We start from the raw sequence: 19,743 nt of genomic DNA on the forward strand, positions 1-19,743 counted from the left end.
CTTCGCCTGGCCACAGAGTACTCCTTTCAGTGTTTACCCCAGGTGAGCACAAAGATACAGTAATACTCATAGTCCCACGAATTTCACAAACATTTAACAGGACAATTAAAATAAAGAGTTAACTTCAGAAGGGGTGTGTAATTTGGACCTCCTAATAATTTACTTTATGATTAACTGCATAAAAGAGCAGCCATCCCAGGCTCTGAGCATCCTTGGCAATTTTTTAAAAAAATACAAATTATCCATAGTAGACTCTTAACAATTGAGCCACACAGACTCTGTCCTGGCAGCAACATGAATTATATAGCAGTGTAACAAACCCCCACAAAGTTAGCCCCAGAGCCCCAGATTTGGATTCTTACACTCAGGCTCTCCCATCAGCAGAGTGCATGTAAGTAGATCTCAGGGAGCCGAAGGTGGTGTGACTGACATGCTGAGAAATAGTGTGTAAGAGATTTGTAATTTAAAGAAGCCGCCACTCTACATTAATGTACACTTCCTCCACCTTCACTGGGTGTAAGTTTGCTGGTCCAATATTTTTACTTGATTTTCAGTAGATGAGTATTAAATACAATTGCCCTCTGCATCAGGGCCTGATCCTGCAAATCTTTACAAACATAAGAAGCAATGTTTGCTCTAATTTTTGACAGGCCGTGTGCGCAAAAATTTCTTCTGTGCAAATTGTTGTGCTGTGCAAATTTTTCTGCGTGCGGTGTTTCGCTGTGTGCGTTGGGTTTAGGATCTGTGTGCGCGCGCACAGCTTAGAGGGAACAGTGATAAGGAGTACAGCTCACCGGAGAAAACTTAATGGAACCATATTTTGTTAAAATCAAAACACTTGGGTAATCAGGCTGATTTAACTGGAATTTCATTTCAGAGGAAAACTGGGGGAAAAAGTTCCGATAATGTTGAAATGTTGCATTTCAACATTGTTGGAACAAAATTACTCAATCTTTCATTTTGAAATGACTTACTTTTGAATTTTTATAATATAAATATTTTAATATATAATACAAAATAAAATAAAAAATGAAAAGAAATGTTTTGATTGACTTAAAACAATTCCCCCCGTCTCCCCCTCAGAATTTTCCTTTACAGAGAACTTTAAAATTTTCAGTTTTTGTTAAGATTTGGAACAAGGCCAAATCTCAAAATCCTTCACAAAACAGAACTTCTGTCCTGGGCACAGTTCTAATTACTAGTCCCATTTAAAGTCACAGGGAACTCACGTGAATAAAACTGTTTTAGATTTTCCCTGACTGACCCCTTTGTATTCAGTGTACTTTCAAAAATTAATAACAGTATTTATAATAAAAATATGCCATGAATTATTTAAGAAGGTATTGTCAAGGAAATGTGTCTCTGATCCATCAATGTCTTACACCCATGCTTTGCTTTATGATAGTAACATTGAGGTCACTGGGACCACTCATGAGCATTAAGGTAAATGTGTCAAGGCTTTTGCCAGGATCAGTGCCTAAAAAAAGACTTAAAATATGGTCAGACTACTCCACAGAACTCTAGAAAAAATACCCATTCCCCCCAAATTAGGGCATTAAGACTGGACAGAAAAATTAGCTATCTGCCACCAACATAACTACAGTTTTGGATTTCTTTGTGATCAGAGGTATGTGAGACTCTCTCTCATTTCTGCTCATCTGATCCCTTTTAGTGAGCACACAGTACTGTAATATATAAGAATCTTGCTTTCTGTTAAGAGAAATTTTCTGTTTCCATTCCTTTCCTGCTTACAGGAATGGAGAAGACAGGTAGAACCCAGGGCCTTGTAAAGTTTGGGGCCTCAAGCAACAACTTGTGATGAAAGTGGCTTAGGATACGTGGAACCCAAAGCAATCACTTGTTATCTTTGTTCTTAAGGCCTTCCTTTCCTGTCTTGCTTCTGGAGATGAGTCTGGGGAAGAGTATCATGCCGTGACCTTTCCCTCCCTCCAATCCTGCTAAGGGAACAGCAGGCTGTGGGTTGACGAGGATATGCAAGGCCCCTAAGCTGTCATTTGTCTTGCTTGATCTCAAGGCAAGCCTTGAAGAGTGGAATTACAGAAAAATTTATTTCTGGGCACCCACAAACCATAATGAAGCTGGTAGTTCTAATTTTAGGCCTTGACAGTGACTTTAAAAGTACCATGTTAAAAATACCAGTGTTCAGCGCAGATGCCTTTATAGAGTATTTCCTTCACTGACTCAAGACCTATAGACTTGATCTTTTATCTCCCTCTTTCTCTCCTGGCAGATCTTTATTTGTTTTGGCCCTGAAGTAGAGTATGACAGTATAAATATATGCCAGTTTGTACAATGGGGCAAAAGTAAGGATAGGCAAATGTATTTAGCAAAACCTTGACTCTACTCAAAACATCCTAGGTTCAAAATTAGGAATCAAACACAAACCTCTTGTTTCCATTCTGTTTTGAGTTGGCAGCATTCCAGTTCCTTGCTGCTTCTGAGAGTGGCAGCTGTTATTCTCCAGAGTCGAGCCTTGTTAGCAGCTCTCATGCTTCTACAATCCTGGGCAAGAAAGAGGAAAAGGAGGTCAATGGAGCTGTGGAATACCGAATACTCTTGAAAACCTCGTTACTTATTTAGGTACCTAACTATGGATATGGAGGGAGGGGCTAACTTTGAGCTCTTGTTTTTTAACATGTTGGACCTAGCTCTTTGTGAATGCTTCAGTACTATTGATTACTGAAGGAGCTCAATTGTAAAAAAGTAAAAAGCCAATGGCTCGAGCACTCTTTCCCCCTGTTTGAATCCTATCTTTCATATTAAGACTTCATACCTTTTTCCTGTCCCTTTTTGTAGTGCTTCCATCTCAATCTTCTCTTTTCCAAATGTCTTCCCTCTTTGGTGCATATCTCATATCTGCAACCTTGGCTGACACTTCTATGCTTATGAAACCCAACTTTACATCTAACTGAATCACATTCTTCTGTGTCACCCAATTTACATGTGCAATTATGGTAATTGTGCATGCAAAGTAGGTGCTCAATTATGCAGAGACTTGAAATTTGTCCTTTTTCTGTGACACTGCTTGTACTATGACTGACATGGCTCTTACTTTGTCTGATGGCTTTTGGTGCTGTAGAGAGACAGTTCACTGTACTATTAAATATACTGTAACTGAATAAAATGATCTGCCTGTTTGGTGCATCTACTAATAAGATAGCTTAAGATAGTTTATTTTTTAGGATAAACTTTCTCAAGTCTACTGTTTCTGAAAAACTTGCAGTTTTGTTTAATTGGTTTTTCTGAAAGAAGATGTGTCAATCTTATGTTGATTCCATTTTGGATAATATGTGTGTATATATGTTAAACCTACTGTTTAAAGACAAGATCCTACTCTGATTGAAAATGGTGGGAGTCTTTCCATTGACTACAGAGGGACTTGGATAAGCCCTAAATGCTGTCTTGTTCTTTCTTGCTTTTTGTGTATTGTGAATGAGCAGGACTTCATCAATGAAATAACTTAGGGCCAAATCCTGTGTTCCTGAAGCCAATGGCAAATCATTAATTGATTTGAATTACACAGGATTAGGCTTTTAATGCAGAAGCTGCTTAGTGTAGTTCACAGATGGGAAAATTTGCCAGGGAAGTAAGTATGGTTATATGCATTGAAAAGGGGAGAAGGACTTGCTAATATTAGTGGCCTTAGCTAAAGTGAACTCATTATACATATACATCTTTCTCCTAATGTGAAAAAAATACATTGTTGATTGAGTTATAGTTGCTTCTGGTTATCTTAGGTTACATCTACATTACACACCACTGGTGGCAGCGTGGAGGGTACAGCTATACGCCACAGTGAAAAGCAGGCTGTGTCCACAATGTGGTGTGTAGGTACATGTATCAATGAAAGGCGCTGGAGGAGGGGAGGCAGTGGGGAAAGGCTTCAGCTGCTCCTTGCTGCCAGAGCCTTTCATCGTGGTGAGGAAAGGCTTGGCAAGGGGGAGGCACAGTGGCAGATTAATGATTTTGCCGCCCCTAGGCCCTGAAATAATTGCCACCCCCATATGAACTTGTGAACAGCCCTAACTGATGCAACAAAGGAGAACAGCCCTAACTGATACAACAAAGGAATCTATTTTGCTAATTTTTGCTATCACTGCCTTTCCCTTTCTTTCTTTTGTATAGCATTTTTTTGAACTGAGAACCGCTTAATTTCTTCCTTCCAGTCATATTATTAACGTTTAGGATTGTCACAAGTATGTTTACTAAGTGGCGTTGCGCCGTCATGGGTGGTTTCAATACGCACTATGATTGGTAGAATCGCAGCGTCACTGATGCTTCAGTTTGGTGCGCAGTTACAATTATGAACAAACGACAATACAGGCATCTGACAGACAGTGGGCTTGTGCAAAAATGCTGCGATTACAAAAATGCTGCTATTATAAATTTGCCGCCCTAGGCCTCGGCCTTGTCAGCCTAGGCGATAACGCACTATTGGAGAGGCAGGAGGTAAGGCCCTGCTGCAGGGAAAGGCTCCAGCAACGGGAGCTGGCAGTGCCTTTCCCTGCTGCCGGATTCTATCCCTGTGGTGGGGAAAGGGCTCCAGCAGCATAGAGCTGTCAGAGTCTTTTCCCTCTACCAGAGTGTTTGTGCCATGGAGCGGAAATTCCCCAGCAGTGGAGAGCTGGCAGAGCCTTCCTTCTCTCCCCCACACTGGAGTCTTTCCCTGCCACAGAGAAAGGTTCCACAGTGGGGAGCTGCCCAAGTACCCAAACCTTTCCTCACTGCCTTCTCCCTGCCAGAGCCATTCCCTACTGCCGGAGAGGGGAAAAGCTCCAGAAGCGTGAAGGCAGTGGGACACGACAGTATTAAAAATCGTAGGTAGATGGGTGGTTGGTCTGGGCAAGTAGAGAGCGTGTAGGGTATGTACTCAGAAACACACCCACACCCTTCAGGCGTGGCTTTACTCTACGTGCCTAAAGCAGGCCTCACTGGCTACACTCCTATTTATGCCCATGCTAAGGGGCTAAGCAGGTGTGTACTCTATATGCCAGTAAAGAAGCGTGCAGTGTAGATGTACCCTTAAAGTTGTACCCTAACCTTGTGCGGAATACGTATTTTGTGATCAAAATGAAATGTACCTGAAGACATGATTTTGAAAAATTGATATTAAATTGTCACTGTCAAAGTTGGCAGAAGTGAAATTTGACCCAGTCTTTTTATTATCTCCCATAGCAAAGTCCACATATATTGGCATGGATTCCCTTACTCTGCATGTTGCGCTATTTTGTCTCTGTTACCATACTCCTATTCCAAGGCCGCATATTCAGTTGCTTGCAGTACAGTAGTCTTTTTAATCACCAAGTTTATCAGGGCTGGGTAGTGCCCCTTTGATTTATGGAATCCAGAAAGTTACAGAATTTCTAAAAAGAATTTAACTAGCGATTTAAAGTTTAAAATATTTATTTACATAGCATGTGGCTTTCATTAAAAAATGTTTAAACAGAAAATGCATAACTGTCAATAGAAGGTAAAAAATGTAAAATATACTTGCAATATACAGGCAATTGATGGTAAAAAAAAAACAACCCCATAAAATAACTCAGAGCTAGACTGTGCCACATTTACTCACATAGAGTACTGTACATGGCAAGCAGTCCGACTGAAATCAGTCAGACTACGCATGGTGTAAGGTACCATGTAGCAAGAGTGCGGGTGGTGGAATCTGGCCTGAGAGGCTTAAAGCACCCTTTGTAATACAGGATTTTTGTCCAGTCTGAAAGAGTAGGTTTTATGGCAGACAACCCTGCATTTGCACAGACAGCAGCTTCAGCCTCTCAAATCTCACTCTTCCCGTTCAGCTTATGCCCAACATCCTACCTTCAGAAAGAATGGTTACTTATATTACAGCAAATATGTTTTTTCTAGATGTTCTGTCCTCGTGGATCCCATTCTTGGTGCTGTTGTAATAAGTGGGCCTATACGTTTATTTTAATTGTGATCTTAACTGTAAAAAGTATGTGAAAGTTCAGAAGATGTTACAATAACCTATAATAACAAATGTTGATGGGAAAAGGTACAGAAAGAAGACAAACTAAATTAGTCTAAATGAAAATACTAATATGGTTTAAGGACTGTGTTAAAATGCTTGGTAAAAACAGAAAATGTGGAATCAGAAATTAATAAATCAATAAGTTGAATATTAGGCCTAATTGGTGGACAAAATAATGATGGGTTGGGCTATTCCACTCATCACTTCCTCTTTGGGTCCTTAAAAGAGACATTGAAGGTAAAATAGCGAAGAACAGATGGAGGCTAATGGAGTGAGCTTCACTGTCATTGCTGCCACCCCCACCATCTCTTGAGACCCCAGCCCCTGGTTCTAATCTTGAGATGTCTTGACCAGACCAGTCCAGAGAGAGGGATGCAAATAACACTGTCTCCTCTACCAATTCTAGCTGAATCCCAGAACCACCTGGGATAAAATGGGATCAGACATTAACAGCAACAACAGCTCTGGCTCATCTCAGCTAACACCTTCTCTTTTACCCAAAAGGACAGTTATTTAATCTTTGATACCATCTAAGAGACTGTCAAATCCGGGGGGGGGGGTCCTTCTAAATCTCTTTCCATCTAAAAGGAAAGGAAACAAGGGGCATCATTAAAATAAAAGCCTTATGTAATACTTTACATTTCCAATATTTAACTGTTTTTCCTTCCTTTATCTTTAATAAAAGGTTAAAAGGATTTCTAATGGTGTGTTTGCCATGGTACTAAGCAGGCTAAGGTCTCTGTGTACCAAATCCTGGACCTTGTTTAACACCGTTTAATGTTGGCTAGTTGCTGGGTTATGTTAACACCTTTGGCCCATTTATTGCATCTAAATTAATATAACTGTGTGCCTGGGTTTCGTGCACAAAAGATTGGAAACATTAACCAACAATGTCTGTTGGGGCTGCACTTGAGCCCTGCACAATGGCGTATTATTGCCTAGGCTGACAAATTTGCAGGGGCGGCAAATTTATAACAGCAGCATTTTTGTAATCGTGGCATTTTTGCACAAGCCCACTGTCAGATGCCTGTATCGTCATTTGTTCATATTGTAACTGCGCACCAAACTGAAGCATCAGTGACGCCGCGATTCTACCAATCATAGTTTGTATTGAAACTACCAATGATGGTGCGACGCCATTTAGTAAACATACTCGCGATAATCCTAAATGTTAATAATATGACTGGAAGGAAGAAATTAAGTGGTTCTCAGTTAAAAAAAAATGCTATACAAAAGAAAGAAATGGAAATGAAATGATAGCAAAAATGCACAAAATAGATTCCTTTGTTGTATCAGTTAGTGCCGTTCACAAGTTCATATGGGAGTGGCAAAATCTGTACCTATTTCAGGGCCTAGGGGCAGCAAAATCATTAATCCGCCACCTGCCCTGCAAAAAGCTTCTCTCCTTTGTCTTCATCCTCCTGGGGAATAAAGGTGGAGTGACCCACTCTTTTTCTTCACCACACAGAATTTTAGGTAATAGGACTGCATGGCAATGGAGAAGGAGGGTGAGTCGTGCAATCCACATTGACAGAGCATTTCCAGGCACCACAATCATTGTAAGGTTTTACCGTGCCTCAGTGGGTCACAGCTGAGGATGCCAAATTCAGGACAACCTGCTGAGAAATAGGGGCAGACAGACCCCAGACTGGTGGTTATTCTTCCATAAGATATACCAACCCAACAATAAAAGTAAACTTCTGTTTCACCACACTGGTTAACAAGAAGTCAGAAATCCAGTCTCCTTAGGCATTACAGGACTCATTTAACCTCCCCCCTGCAACTCCCAAACACTAGACTTCATGATGAGTGTTTATTTAAAACCAGTTTGATCAAGCAAAGGGTCCTTCTAATCCCAAGAGATCAGCCACATAGCCAGGTCAGTATATAACTCAGAGTTTACCCAATAACCCCGCAGTTGCCAATCCTTTAGTAGCTAATGTCCAAAGTTTGGTTTATAAGAAAAAAGAAGAGGAGAGAGTAAAAATGGTCAAAAATCATATACATACAATTATTGCAAAGTTCTTGGATCAGGTTTGTAGCAGTGATGTTACAGACTGCTGGCTCGTAAAGTCTCTGGTAACTTTCAAAAGATTGGAAGGTCCTCAGTCCATTGATTGGAATGCTCCTTTGAGAGATGACTAGTACCTCCTCATACTGCGGGGGGGAGGGCACAATCTAATGGGGAGGACATGTGACCGTGTCTCCCCTGCCTAGTGACATGCCCTGGCCTTGCGCCCAGCCTGGCACTGCAGTGCTTTCCCAGCACCACATTACCTGCGGAGGGGAGGGTCTTTCTGTCCTTCTCTCCCTGCGTCTCCCCCTCACACAATTGGCCACTCTCTCTGGCAACTGGCTGGAGAGCGGGACGGAGCTGTTTCTGCCTGACTAAGCCTGGCTGGGAGGCAACAGCAGCCTGCTCCCTGCCCAGGCTTGGCTGCCAGGAACTGGGGCTGAGCATGCCAGGGGGATGGAGGGGCTTGTGTCCTAAACTTTTGAAAGGCTATGAAAAGTCAGGACAATCTTTTAAATTGTTTTGTTTTTATGAAGGTATGAGGAGAAAGCCCTCAGCAAGCCCAAAGCAAAACGTGACATTTTGTGTTCTGGTTGGTGGCAGGGATCTTTGAGGGAAACTCTCCACTCCTGAAACACTTGAGTAAGAGCTACATCCTGTAGAGTCCATTTATGCATTGAGGTGGTCCACTAGATTGATTTGTGCTCCTGGTATATGTCGAGCTATAAGATTGATGTGATTCTGAATGCACCACCCCCATGGAACAACTGCCCTTCCTTGCCGTTGATGTAACTCATTACTGTAGTGTTGTCTATCAAGACCTGGGTGGGTGTTCCCTTTAGCAGAGGCAGAAACAATTTGTGCAGTTGTCTTATCATTCTGAGTTCCAAAACATTAACCTGAGATTGAAAGTCTACATAGGACCATAGTCAGTGAGACTGAAAAAGAGCTAGATATATTCCCCAACCTTTCCTGGAGGTGTCTGTAATCAAAGTCTTGCTGGGAGATGGGGAAATAAATGACATCCCTTGACAAACTTTCTGTAAATCCTTCCACCAGAGGAGAGAGAATAGGATTCATGCTGGAACTGACACCTGTTAAATTCATACTGTGTCTGCTTGGTTGAAAGGATGAATTCAGACGTCCCTGGAATGATCTGAGATGAAATCTGGCATTCAGTGTTGTGAAATTGCATAAGACCGTGTTCCCCAGTAATTGGAAACAGACTCCTGCCAAAGTTATTGGATGAAACTGAAGTTCTGGTATAATGTGATGAATCGTGCAAAACCTGTATTGAGGCAAGACCGCTTCTGATGCTCTTGAGCCATGGATTGCTATTATGAACTCCACTGAGTGAGTGGGAATGAACACTGACTTGTGTTTTTGGAGCTTGGGACCCAAGGAAAAATGAGCAAGGAAAAGAATGGAAGATTCATGTACATAGTCTCAGTGACCTAGTGAGAAGATTTTCTTTGAATTAAACAATAATTGAAGTAAGGGTAAATCTGGAGACCGTGTCTCCTTAGACGAGCAGCCACCACAGAGAGAATACACTTGGGGCGGAGGAGTGATGGAAAGGCAGTACTCTGAATTGGTCATGCTCCGCTGCTACTATGAACTGTAGGTGCTTTCTGTGAGATGGATGGACACATGGAATTAAGTGTCCTGTAAACTGAGAATTATAAACCAATCTGTTGGATCTAAGGATGGGATTTAGAAGTGTGGGTAACCATTCAAAACTCTGTGCCACTGATGCATTTGTTTCCTGAGGTCCAGAATAGGATGCCAACCTCTCTTTTTCTCTGGAATCAGGAAATATGGAGAATAGAATCCTTTGCCCCTAAAGGTGGGAGGCTCTCACTCTGTCATACCTAGTTGAAGCAGAGTCCACTTGTTGAAGACTCATAAAAACGGTTCCTGAAGAAGGGTGGAATGGGGATGGGACAGAGGCAGTGATTGCAATTGGATGACACAGCCTTCTCAGATGACTTACAGGTCTCATTGGTCAACTGTAATTTCAGTCCATGCCTCCTTGGGGGAAAAAAAAGGCGGAGGTACCAAGTGCTGGAAGCTAGGGGGTAAAGATCCGTATAGATTAGCCAAAACTCTTGACCACAAAGTCAGACTTGCTGCCCTTGGTTCAGTCCAGGATGGGATGTCACCAGTGAGGAAGCATAACCTTTCCTCTTATATGAGGGTCTCTTCCTAAAGGATTCTAGCCAGTCTCTGATGATAGAAGTAGGAAGAGGAGTATTTCTGCCTTGAGGTCATCCGCAGTTTGAATTTGTTTTCTATTCTATGCTGGGATATAAAGGCTAGATATCAGAGGGTTGCTCTTGAATTCTTTAATGTGTAATTCATCTGTTTTTGAACTAAATATGTCATATCCTTCAAAAAGTAGGTCTTTTGTTGATATGAACCTCTTTTGGTTCAAACCAGATGCAATCAACCAAGATGCTCTTCTGATTATAATCCACAAAGTCATTGACCTTGCAAGATGTATCTGCACCATGAAGTGATACTTTTAGTGCTGTCTTGGAGACTTAAGTTCCTCTTTAGATTCTGAAAAACATTAAAATCTCTCTGAGATAGTCCATTGGCTGTTAAAGCCTGTTAATTGGCAATTCTGACCTGTAGAGTATCTGGATCACTTTGGGAGAAAAATATATTCTTCAATCTTTTTGGATCTTTGTACTTTGGGGTCCATTTGGTGGACCAGGTTGTCTGGACTTTTCATTTGCTGCCTATACAACTAAGAAATGGAGAAGGAGATGGAGGAGTATAAAAACAGTCCAAATGCCTGGAAGGGTGCTTCATATCTGCAGTCCATCAATTTAGATGTTGCATCGATAGAAGCTGGCATCTGTCAAGATCCTTGATGGGATCTAGAATACCCTCATTAATGGGCATTATATGATTTTTCTTGTACCACCTCTAGTGGAATCTCCATGGTATTGGCCATGCACTTTAGGAGGTCTTGGAACATTTTGAAGTTGTCCATCACAGATGGAGTTGATGGAACAACAGCTTCATCTGATGATGAAGAAAAAGTCATATGTGTCACTGGGTCATCTTGTTCAAAATTACCTGTGTCCTCACTCTGCATTTCATGATCCTCTGTGCAAGCAGGTTGTGGTAGCTGAACTGTTTTGTGTGAGTTTTCAGTAATGCAAAAGATTTACTTCTAGAATGACCCACACCCTATCACATTGAGAAATGAGAATGAGGTGTCCAAGCTGGCCAGAATTACATCCCATATTAAGGTATGTGGTGCCAAGGAGGAGGCATCCATGGGTTTGAGATCTGACTGACTTGTGTCTCATCTGATGAGAGACTGACTAATCTAATCGCCTTCTATGATGAGATTACTGGTTCTGTGGATGAAGGGAAAGCAGTGCATGTATTGTTTCTTGACTTTAGCAAAGCTTTTGACACAGTCTCCCACAGTATTCTTGTCAGCAAGTTAAAGAAGTATGGGCTGGATGAATGCACTATAAGGTGGGTAGAAAGTTGGCTAGATTGTTGGGCTCAACGGGTAGTGATCAATGGCTCCATGTCTAGATGACAGCAGGTATCAAGTGGAGTGCCCAAGGGTCGGTCCTGGGGCCGGTTTTGTTCAATATCTTCATAAATGATCTGGAGGATGGTGTGGATTGCACTCTCAGCAAATTTGCGGATGAAACTAAACTAGGAGGAGTGGTAGATACGGTGGCAAGTAGGGGTAGGATACAGAGGGACCTAGACAAATTGGAGGATTGGGCCAAAAGAAATCTGAGGAGGTTCAACAAGGATAAGTGCAGGGTCCTGCACTTAGGATGGAAGAATCCAATGCACCGCTACAGATAAGGGACCGAATGGCTAGGCAGCAGTTCTACGGAAAAGGACCTGGGGTGACAATGGACGAGAAGCTGGATATGAGTCAACAGTGTGCCCTTGTTGCCAAGAAGGCCAATGGCATTTTGAGATGTATAAGTAGGGGCATAGTGAGCAGATCGAGGGACGTGATCGTTCCCCTCTATTCGACATTGGTGAGGCCTCATCTGGAGTACTGTGTCCAGTTTTGGGCCCCACACTACAAGAAGGATGTGGAAAAATTGGAGAGAGTCCAGCGAAGGGCAACAAAAATGATTAGGGGTCTGGAACACCTGACTTATGAGGAGAGGCTGAGGGAACTGGGACTGTTTTGTCTGCAGAAGAGAAGAATGAGGGGGGATTTGATAGCTGCTTTCAACTACCTGAGAGGTGGTTCCAAAGAGGATGGTTCTAGACTATTCTCAGTGGTAGAAGATGACAGGACAAGGAGCAATGGTCTCAAGTTGCAGTGGGGGAGGTTTAGGTTGGATATTAGGAAAAACTTTTTCACTAGGAGGGTGGTGAAACACTGGAATGCGTTACCTAGGGAGGTGGTAGAATCTCCTTCCTTAGAAGTTTTTAAGGTCAGGCTTGACAAAGCCCTGGCTGGGATGATTTAATTGGGGTTTGGTCCTGCTTTGAGCAGGGGGTTGGACTAGATGACCTCCTGAGGTCCCTTCCAACCCTGATATTCTATGATTCTATGAGAAGGGGATATCACTCCTTTTTCTTGAACCTCCTTCTTAGTTGGCTCAGGTGATAAATTAGCAGTTCCTGGAGAAAGACTTCTGTTAGACACACACGGTGATGAATAGTAAAACTCCTTTTTAGGAGGTGCTTTTCCCCGTGGAGTGGTAGAAGTGATGTGATGACATCATCATAGTTGGTATCCTAGGTGCTAGTACTGTTCTGAATTTAGAAACTGCAGAAAGGGGCAAAATCTCCAGTAAACAAAACTCAGGCTCAGGAGACCCTTGGATGAGGTAAAAGGTAGCGGGACAGATGGAATCACAGGATGTAAACTAGCTGCCGATGTTTGGGGCAAAACCCTTATTGAGGCAGAAGTGGCATGTGGTGCAGACTTAGCTGCAGTAATTATGTTGGCATCCAAAGCTTTAAGAGTTAATAGCTTGTTTTTTGACAATACCTGGAAGAGAAACCAGTGCTGAGCTCCAGACTTCGAATGGTGCTCTTTCCTCATGTGGGCAGTAGGGGTTGCTGACTGATCCGAGGGAATCTGCACCACAGTTTTAAAGGCCTTTTTCTGTGGTCTCTTTGATCCCAGGGAACCTGGGTAACCTCTCGGCTAGCTGGGACACTTGCTGCCTGTGTTTTCAAAGAGTGAATAGTACGCTCAGAAACAGGAAGAGTTTGAGTCACATGCTCCCTTCATAGACTTCCCCAACAAAAAACACTTGAAACATACCTCTGGGCAAAGACACTGGGGAAAGGACTTGAAAACTCTGCACTTCCTGGGGATATGCCCTTCCCCTAAACAAAGCAAATAAGCAAGCAGTCTTTTGATGTGGCCATCATTCAGCAGTATAGCCACATCACTTGGCAGGCAGGTTACCGGAGGACTTCAAGTCAGCTATTCCGGTGGTGGTTTGGTAGCGGACCACCTAGAAATTAAACTAATTACACTCCTGGTGGGGGCGGGGTAGGTGTGCGTGTGTTGTTTTTGTCAGTGGGCTAACTAGTAGAAATAAGGCAATGATAACAACTACAACTAAAAAAGTTAACAACTAAGTAACAAAGCCAGAAGAAATAGAGGGATACGGAGGTTGTTCCATCTCACAGTAGGAGGGAATGCAATGGCTTTTGGGACCATTCCACCTCTTATGCCATGAGGGTGGGGAGCAATAGTACGCAGTGCATGTGTATGGCCCCAGTGGATGCTGCTGGTTAAAGATTCCAGTCTCTCACGCACGGGGGCACATGTGCACCAAGGGTGGGCTCCACATAGAGAGATACTCAAAGAAGTTGTAACCAATCACAGCACAAAACAAAAATCCAACTGCCATCCTGACATCATCAGATTCCACACGCTGCTCTCAACATATTCTATGAGCAGCTGTGCTCACACTCGCGCTCTCTCTGTTGCTACAACAAGCCACATTCTCTCTGTTGCTAAAGGCCCTGGATAATCAATTTTTTTCCCCGCTTCCTCCCCCAAGAAATGCTTTGGGGGAGGGAGGCAGTGTTTTCGAAAAATAAATCCATGTAAACTGTCCAGTAGGAATATGCACAGGTTACACTGACGGAGTGTTTGAAACCTAATTGTCCATTCATGCAAGATATATCGTACCCACACATGCGACTATAAGGACCCAGCATATATCCCTATATTCCTGAACCTGCCAGCGCCTCTCCAAGTATAAACCAGTGCCTGCCGCTGAATGATGGAGGAAAAAATATTGGGTAAGGAAACAGATTTTCAGCTTCCACAGTTTATTGCTGCTGAGGGGTTATGATAGACATTAGAAAAATATGCTAATAACATGGCAAAAATGCCTTGTCTGGTATTTATATGAAAGCAACAGTGGGCTAGATGCTTCATAGATAAAATAAGAAGATAAATCCTTAGATTAGAAGAGTTTATAATCTGAGGGCCAGATTGTGCCTGGGATGCTCCAGTGAGTCACAAGGTGCTGGGAGAGTGCAAGAAGTCACCCCTCTTTCACCTTTATACAAAGGCCAGGTATAAGCCCTATCCCCACATACCCCGAGTGCAGGGACTGCACCTCTAGGGCACAAGACTCATCAAAGCAGACAAGAGGGGGAGGGGAAGTTGCCAGGACCATGGCAGCAGAGCTGGCCAGGTACAAGGGGTGGGGAAAGTATGCTTCACTTCTTGGGTCAGACTCACTAACCTTCCCTTGAAGTCAGTGGGACTATTTGTGAGAATAAATTCTTTTCACATGGGTAAGGGTCTCTAGAGGATCTGGTTCTTGGTCTCAGTTGCAGAACAGCTGTTGTTTTAATGTTAGTGTATTCTCTGCAAAAATAGCTCAACTGCCCAGGAATGAAATATGCTAAACTGTGTAATTTAGTTACCTTGGTAACATCTGTAAGAAGCTATCAGTGCTAAAATGCTTTTTTTTTCTTGGTCCTTTTATGGTAATTCATATTTATATTTACATGGCAAAAGTGGGTTTATAGCCATACTTCTGATCATTCTCCCCCTAGACCTAGATTTTTATTCCTAAAGGGAAAGATAAAACATGTATAACTGTATTATTTACTATAGGCATTTGACTTTATACAAGAGAGAAGAGCTTACTATATAGTAATTGAGTCATTTGTAGGTGCCGCTAAAGTTACGTTGATAATACATGTATCATTGTTTTAATGTCAGTGCTTACGTACAATTGTTAATTCTCAGGGATTTTTCAGTAGTTAAGTAATAAAGAGCTGTTTACATTTAATACATATTTCTGTCCTCTGTTGCCAGTTATCCCAATATACTTGTGTTAACCAAGGAGCTTCTCAATCTTACTTTGTTTGGACTTTCCATAAATAAAGTTACAATTCTGTATTTCTATCTTATTTTTGAGCATAAGACCATTTGAGAAGAGTTGTAAACATTGTTCTTTATCTAAAATAATGTGTATCTTGGATTAGGCACTGTACTAGAAGATATATGGATTCCTGTTCCATAGTGTGATAAAACAGCCTGTCTGTTGCTACAGTCGCAAGTAGAGTTTTCAACATTTTATTTTATTATGCACTGTAGGCATGTGTCTGGTCAAAGGCTGTCATGTATAGTATATTCCTTTAATAGGTTTAGGCCTTTATTAGGGGTCAACTCCTGTTTGCTGTACTTATTCCAGTGGTCCCACTGAAGCCTTGGATTTGGCCCAGGTATTAATTTAGAGGTGGTTCCAATATACATGTATTGAATTGGTGACTAGAAGATGTGATATGTCCATCTAACAGTTTTGTACCTGGGACTTTTGTATTTCCTACGTTCGTTTATTATTTATAAAACAAACACACACTAGTACAGGATTTGTAAATTTGCTATTGCAGCTGTTGCTTGTAAAGTATTCTGTTATGTGAGAAGATGATGTTTCCTTAAACTAAAGCAGTGGTGGGCAACCTGTGGCCTGCGGGCCGCATGCAGTCCATCAGGGTAATCTGATTGCGGGCCACAAGACATTTTGTGACATTGACCATCCACAGGAGCCGCCCCCACTACAGCTCCCACTGGGTGCGGTTCTCTGTTCCCAGCCAATGGGAAGTGTGGGAAGTGGTGCCTGCAGGCGAAGGGGTCACAGGGGCATGCTGGCTGCCACTTCCAGATTTCATGGGAGGAGACCAGATTTCATGGTCTGTGACGCATTTTCCATGGCCGTGAATTTGGTAGGGCCCTAGTTATTGATAGACAGTCTTGTGGAGCCTGGGGAAGAGTGTGCACCATTAGCAAACCAGAGAAAGTGACTACACAAAAATGCTGTTGAATGCATCCAGTAAGCAAACTGAGGCCAGAGTCTGACACCTTTCCTACATTGCATAGTACATTGCTGTTCAGGGAACCCTGTTGATTCCAATGGGACTGTTCATGGAATAAGGCATTGAAAGCACAGGTGACAGAATCTGCCTCTGAAAGGCTAGAGGAAAAATATATTTTTATTTTCAGTTATAACAGTCTTAAAGTTACTTGTAACAACAACATGCAAAAATTTCAGATGAAAATCTGACTTTCTCTTAGTCTTTTATTGTAATTTTTATTATTTCAATTATGATTGACGTATAGTTTGAGAACAACTGAGCCATGGTCTTTCTACTGGGAATCAACTTTCCCAGCATAATGTCCAATGCCAGCAATGCATGCACAAAGCCAGGGAACTAAGGAATATTTATGTTACGCTACTTATGACAGAATTTTTTTAAATGGCCACTTGTGCTGCTATTTTAACGCTTAGTCCCTAGTAAAATATTTTCCAGCCCCTTGAAAACTGAGAGCCAGATTCTGCCCCCTCAGCACCTTCAACTACATTGACTTAAACAAATGTGATGTTACAGCGATAGACTTGGTTATAAGAGCCTAAATGAATGGATGCATGCCTAGCTGGACAAGGGCAGAATTTGCTCCTAAAAAGCCAGTATGACACTAGTTTTTAGGTGCACAATTGCACTAGTGTGTCAGCCCAGACCTTTCCCCTTAACTTTGACTATCATTCCATAGATTTATTTCCCAAGCTTAATTTTACTTGAAGACTATTTTGTTTTATGGCACAAATGCATTGGATGCTAGACGTCATTCAAACAGTTTTAATTTTGCTATGCAAAACACTGTGAAGCCATAAATTCTGTTTGATCTGGTACAGAGATAAAAATGGTGGCATGTTACTGAAAATATGTATTTTTTAATAGATGATTCAGCTGCAGAGAGTTTTAATGGCAATGAGACCGTGGGGCACAGTTCCAATGCTTCAGGTGGAATACACTGCAGGGAGATGGCAGAAACCAACAGTAATGGCAAAACAGATCTGGAGCAGGATGAGCAGCCTCTGAACCTGAGTGACAGTCCCCTCTCTGCTCAGCTGACTTCAGAATACAGACTAGATGATCACAACAGTAATGGAAAGAACAAATACAAGAACCTCCTAATTTCTGATCTCAAGATGGAAAGAGAAGCAAGAGAAAATGGAAGCAAGGTAAGATGCTTCCACATTCTCCAGATATAAAATGTATAGCTTAGAAAAGGAAAAGATTTACAAGAGACACCCAAAGGTTATTGCCAGTTGAGCATTTAATGAAATTTGTACAATATGTGTTGCATTGTTACTTAGATACTATATATAGAGTTGCATGCACTAGTTTATGTATACAGTATATACATATGTCATGTTTATACACTGACAAAAATAGTGTGGTTCCCTTTCAAGAACAGATGTTATAAGGTGTTTTTATAAACTGTCTGAGCTATCCATCTGAAATACTTTTAGAAGGCCATCCTATCACATGTACTGTATGTCCATAGAATGAATCCGTTTAAATGTACAATGCCTATGCCCCTATGGATTATTACATGGAAATCACCAACATTTGAAAAGAACTGGATTTGGTTCCTTCCTGATTGTTTATGTATTATGCAGCCACGCAACTTGAATTGAAACTGACAGGTTTGCTCTATGAAGCTGGAATTGCCTGAGGTCTTTTCTCTGTGGTCTCCATTTATGGGCAGGAGAAAAGTAAGGTGGTTATGTTGTGGATAAAGACAGATCCTACACGTTAGATAGCTAGCTTGCTAGGAAGGCATTTGTCATGAATGTGCATTCTAAGGAAGATGAAGAGATGGTCTATTTAATATAAATTTCCCATTGATTTGCTCTGCTCCTATTGGTGACAAGTCCTGCTTTTTATCTGACACTCCCAATTGGATTAGCACCTTCTAAAATTCAATTATTGCTATTATCGTACTGGATCGAAATGCTATTAATGCTGGTCACTAGCCTTCAGTAAAAGGCTATAAATTAGCCTGGCAATATAGGTATACTTTGAACTCCTACATTTTCTTGCAGGGCTTTGTAATGGGAGTGGTGTGGAAAACCTTTTTCTAGACGTGTTCAGAGGTGGGCCATAGTTCTGTCCAGAGGACAATTCTGTTTCACTGTAACTTTTGAGGTTTTGAAATTTGTTGTTCTGCATTGGAATGGAAACAAAACCTTTTGAATGTTTCTTGAAAACCAAATTGTGATGGAATTGAAACCTGTACTTTTCGATTCTGGAAGGAGGGAGATACACACACACTGACTGCACTCTAGAGCCTGGGAGTTAGGATGCTGACAGGGGAATCCAGGTTCAAATCCCTATTCTGTCTGGTTGAGAGGATCAGAGATTTGAACCTGGGTTTCCCACATCCCAAGCCAGTTCCCTAATCACAGGTAGAGTGAACGTGTTTCTGATTTTTTTTTCATTTTTTTTTAACCAGTAAGCCCTGGACCCAAAAAAATCTTCCTTATGAAAATTTAGTAGAAATTGATGTCTCTGCAAAGTGTTTCCTCTTCAGTGAATTTTATTTTATCAAAAATCTTCTGACTAACTCTATGTCTTAGTGTTATATATATTCTAGTGCTGAAATTACTCAAGACTTCTACCAATGCACAGTAAATCCTAAACTGGCTAAATGTAAGCAGTGTCTTCACTTGCTCCAGGGAATATTGTTGCAATGATCCCTTTACAAGGCAGTCACCCAGATATTGATAGACACATAGGCTCTTTTGCCTGAGGTACACTGCTGCTACTGCCAGTACTTTTGCAAATACGCAAATAAGCTTGGAGAAGGAGGAAGGGAAGGTCTTTAAGGTGGAACTAATGTACAGTTATGGCAAGAATATGGCCTGGCTTTATGTCTCCAAATGCAATCAGAACTATGGCACCATAGTATATTCTCAAACAAAAAAAAGTTGCTAAAAAGGGTTAACATTGTATGTGTGTCAGTGAATTCCCGCTAACACACAAACCAGTATTACACTTTATTTACTTTACTTTAACAATGTTAAGCGATCCAGTCAGTTGCCTACAGCCATATAACCTTTCATATCACTCACTACCATCCTACCCCATTTCTCGACATACATTTTCCCCCTTGTTGTGGCCTGGAATGGAAAAATGTTAATGTTATTTAACATCGACATAACATTAACATCTACTGTTAATTTTTATATATAGTTTATTACACGTGTTGTGCAGATTTCAAAAGGAATGTAGTCCCTGGATAGAGTAAGTGGTGTCAGAGTTTTCCCATAGTGTGATGTGTTGATGGAGTAAAAGAGTATGCTTATGAATGAATTCTATTCTTAATTATATTGAAAAATAAAGTATTTTAAAAAACATGTATAGCAGCAATAACAAA

The 19,743-nt window shown here is 41.5% G+C and overlaps 1 protein-coding gene across 5 annotated transcripts in view; it reads left to right on the top strand.

The window, feature by feature from the left end:
• Positions 1 to 19,743, top strand: part of NOL4 (nucleolar protein 4) — a 256,811-nt gene that overhangs the window by 139,593 nt on the left and 97,475 nt on the right. For all 5 annotated transcript variants that reach the window (XM_048840572.2, XM_048840571.2, XM_048840573.2 and 2 more), the window contains one exon: positions 17,259 to 17,542. In XM_048840572.2, the coding sequence (XP_048696529.1) occupies positions 17,259 to 17,542 (284 nt within the window). The remainder of the gene's footprint in view (positions 1 to 17,258; positions 17,543 to 19,743) is intronic.

This window comes from Caretta caretta, chromosome 2 (genome assembly GCF_965140235.1).
Source record: "Caretta caretta isolate rCarCar2 chromosome 2, rCarCar1.hap1, whole genome shotgun sequence".
NCBI lineage: Eukaryota > Metazoa > Chordata > Testudines > Cheloniidae > Caretta > Caretta caretta.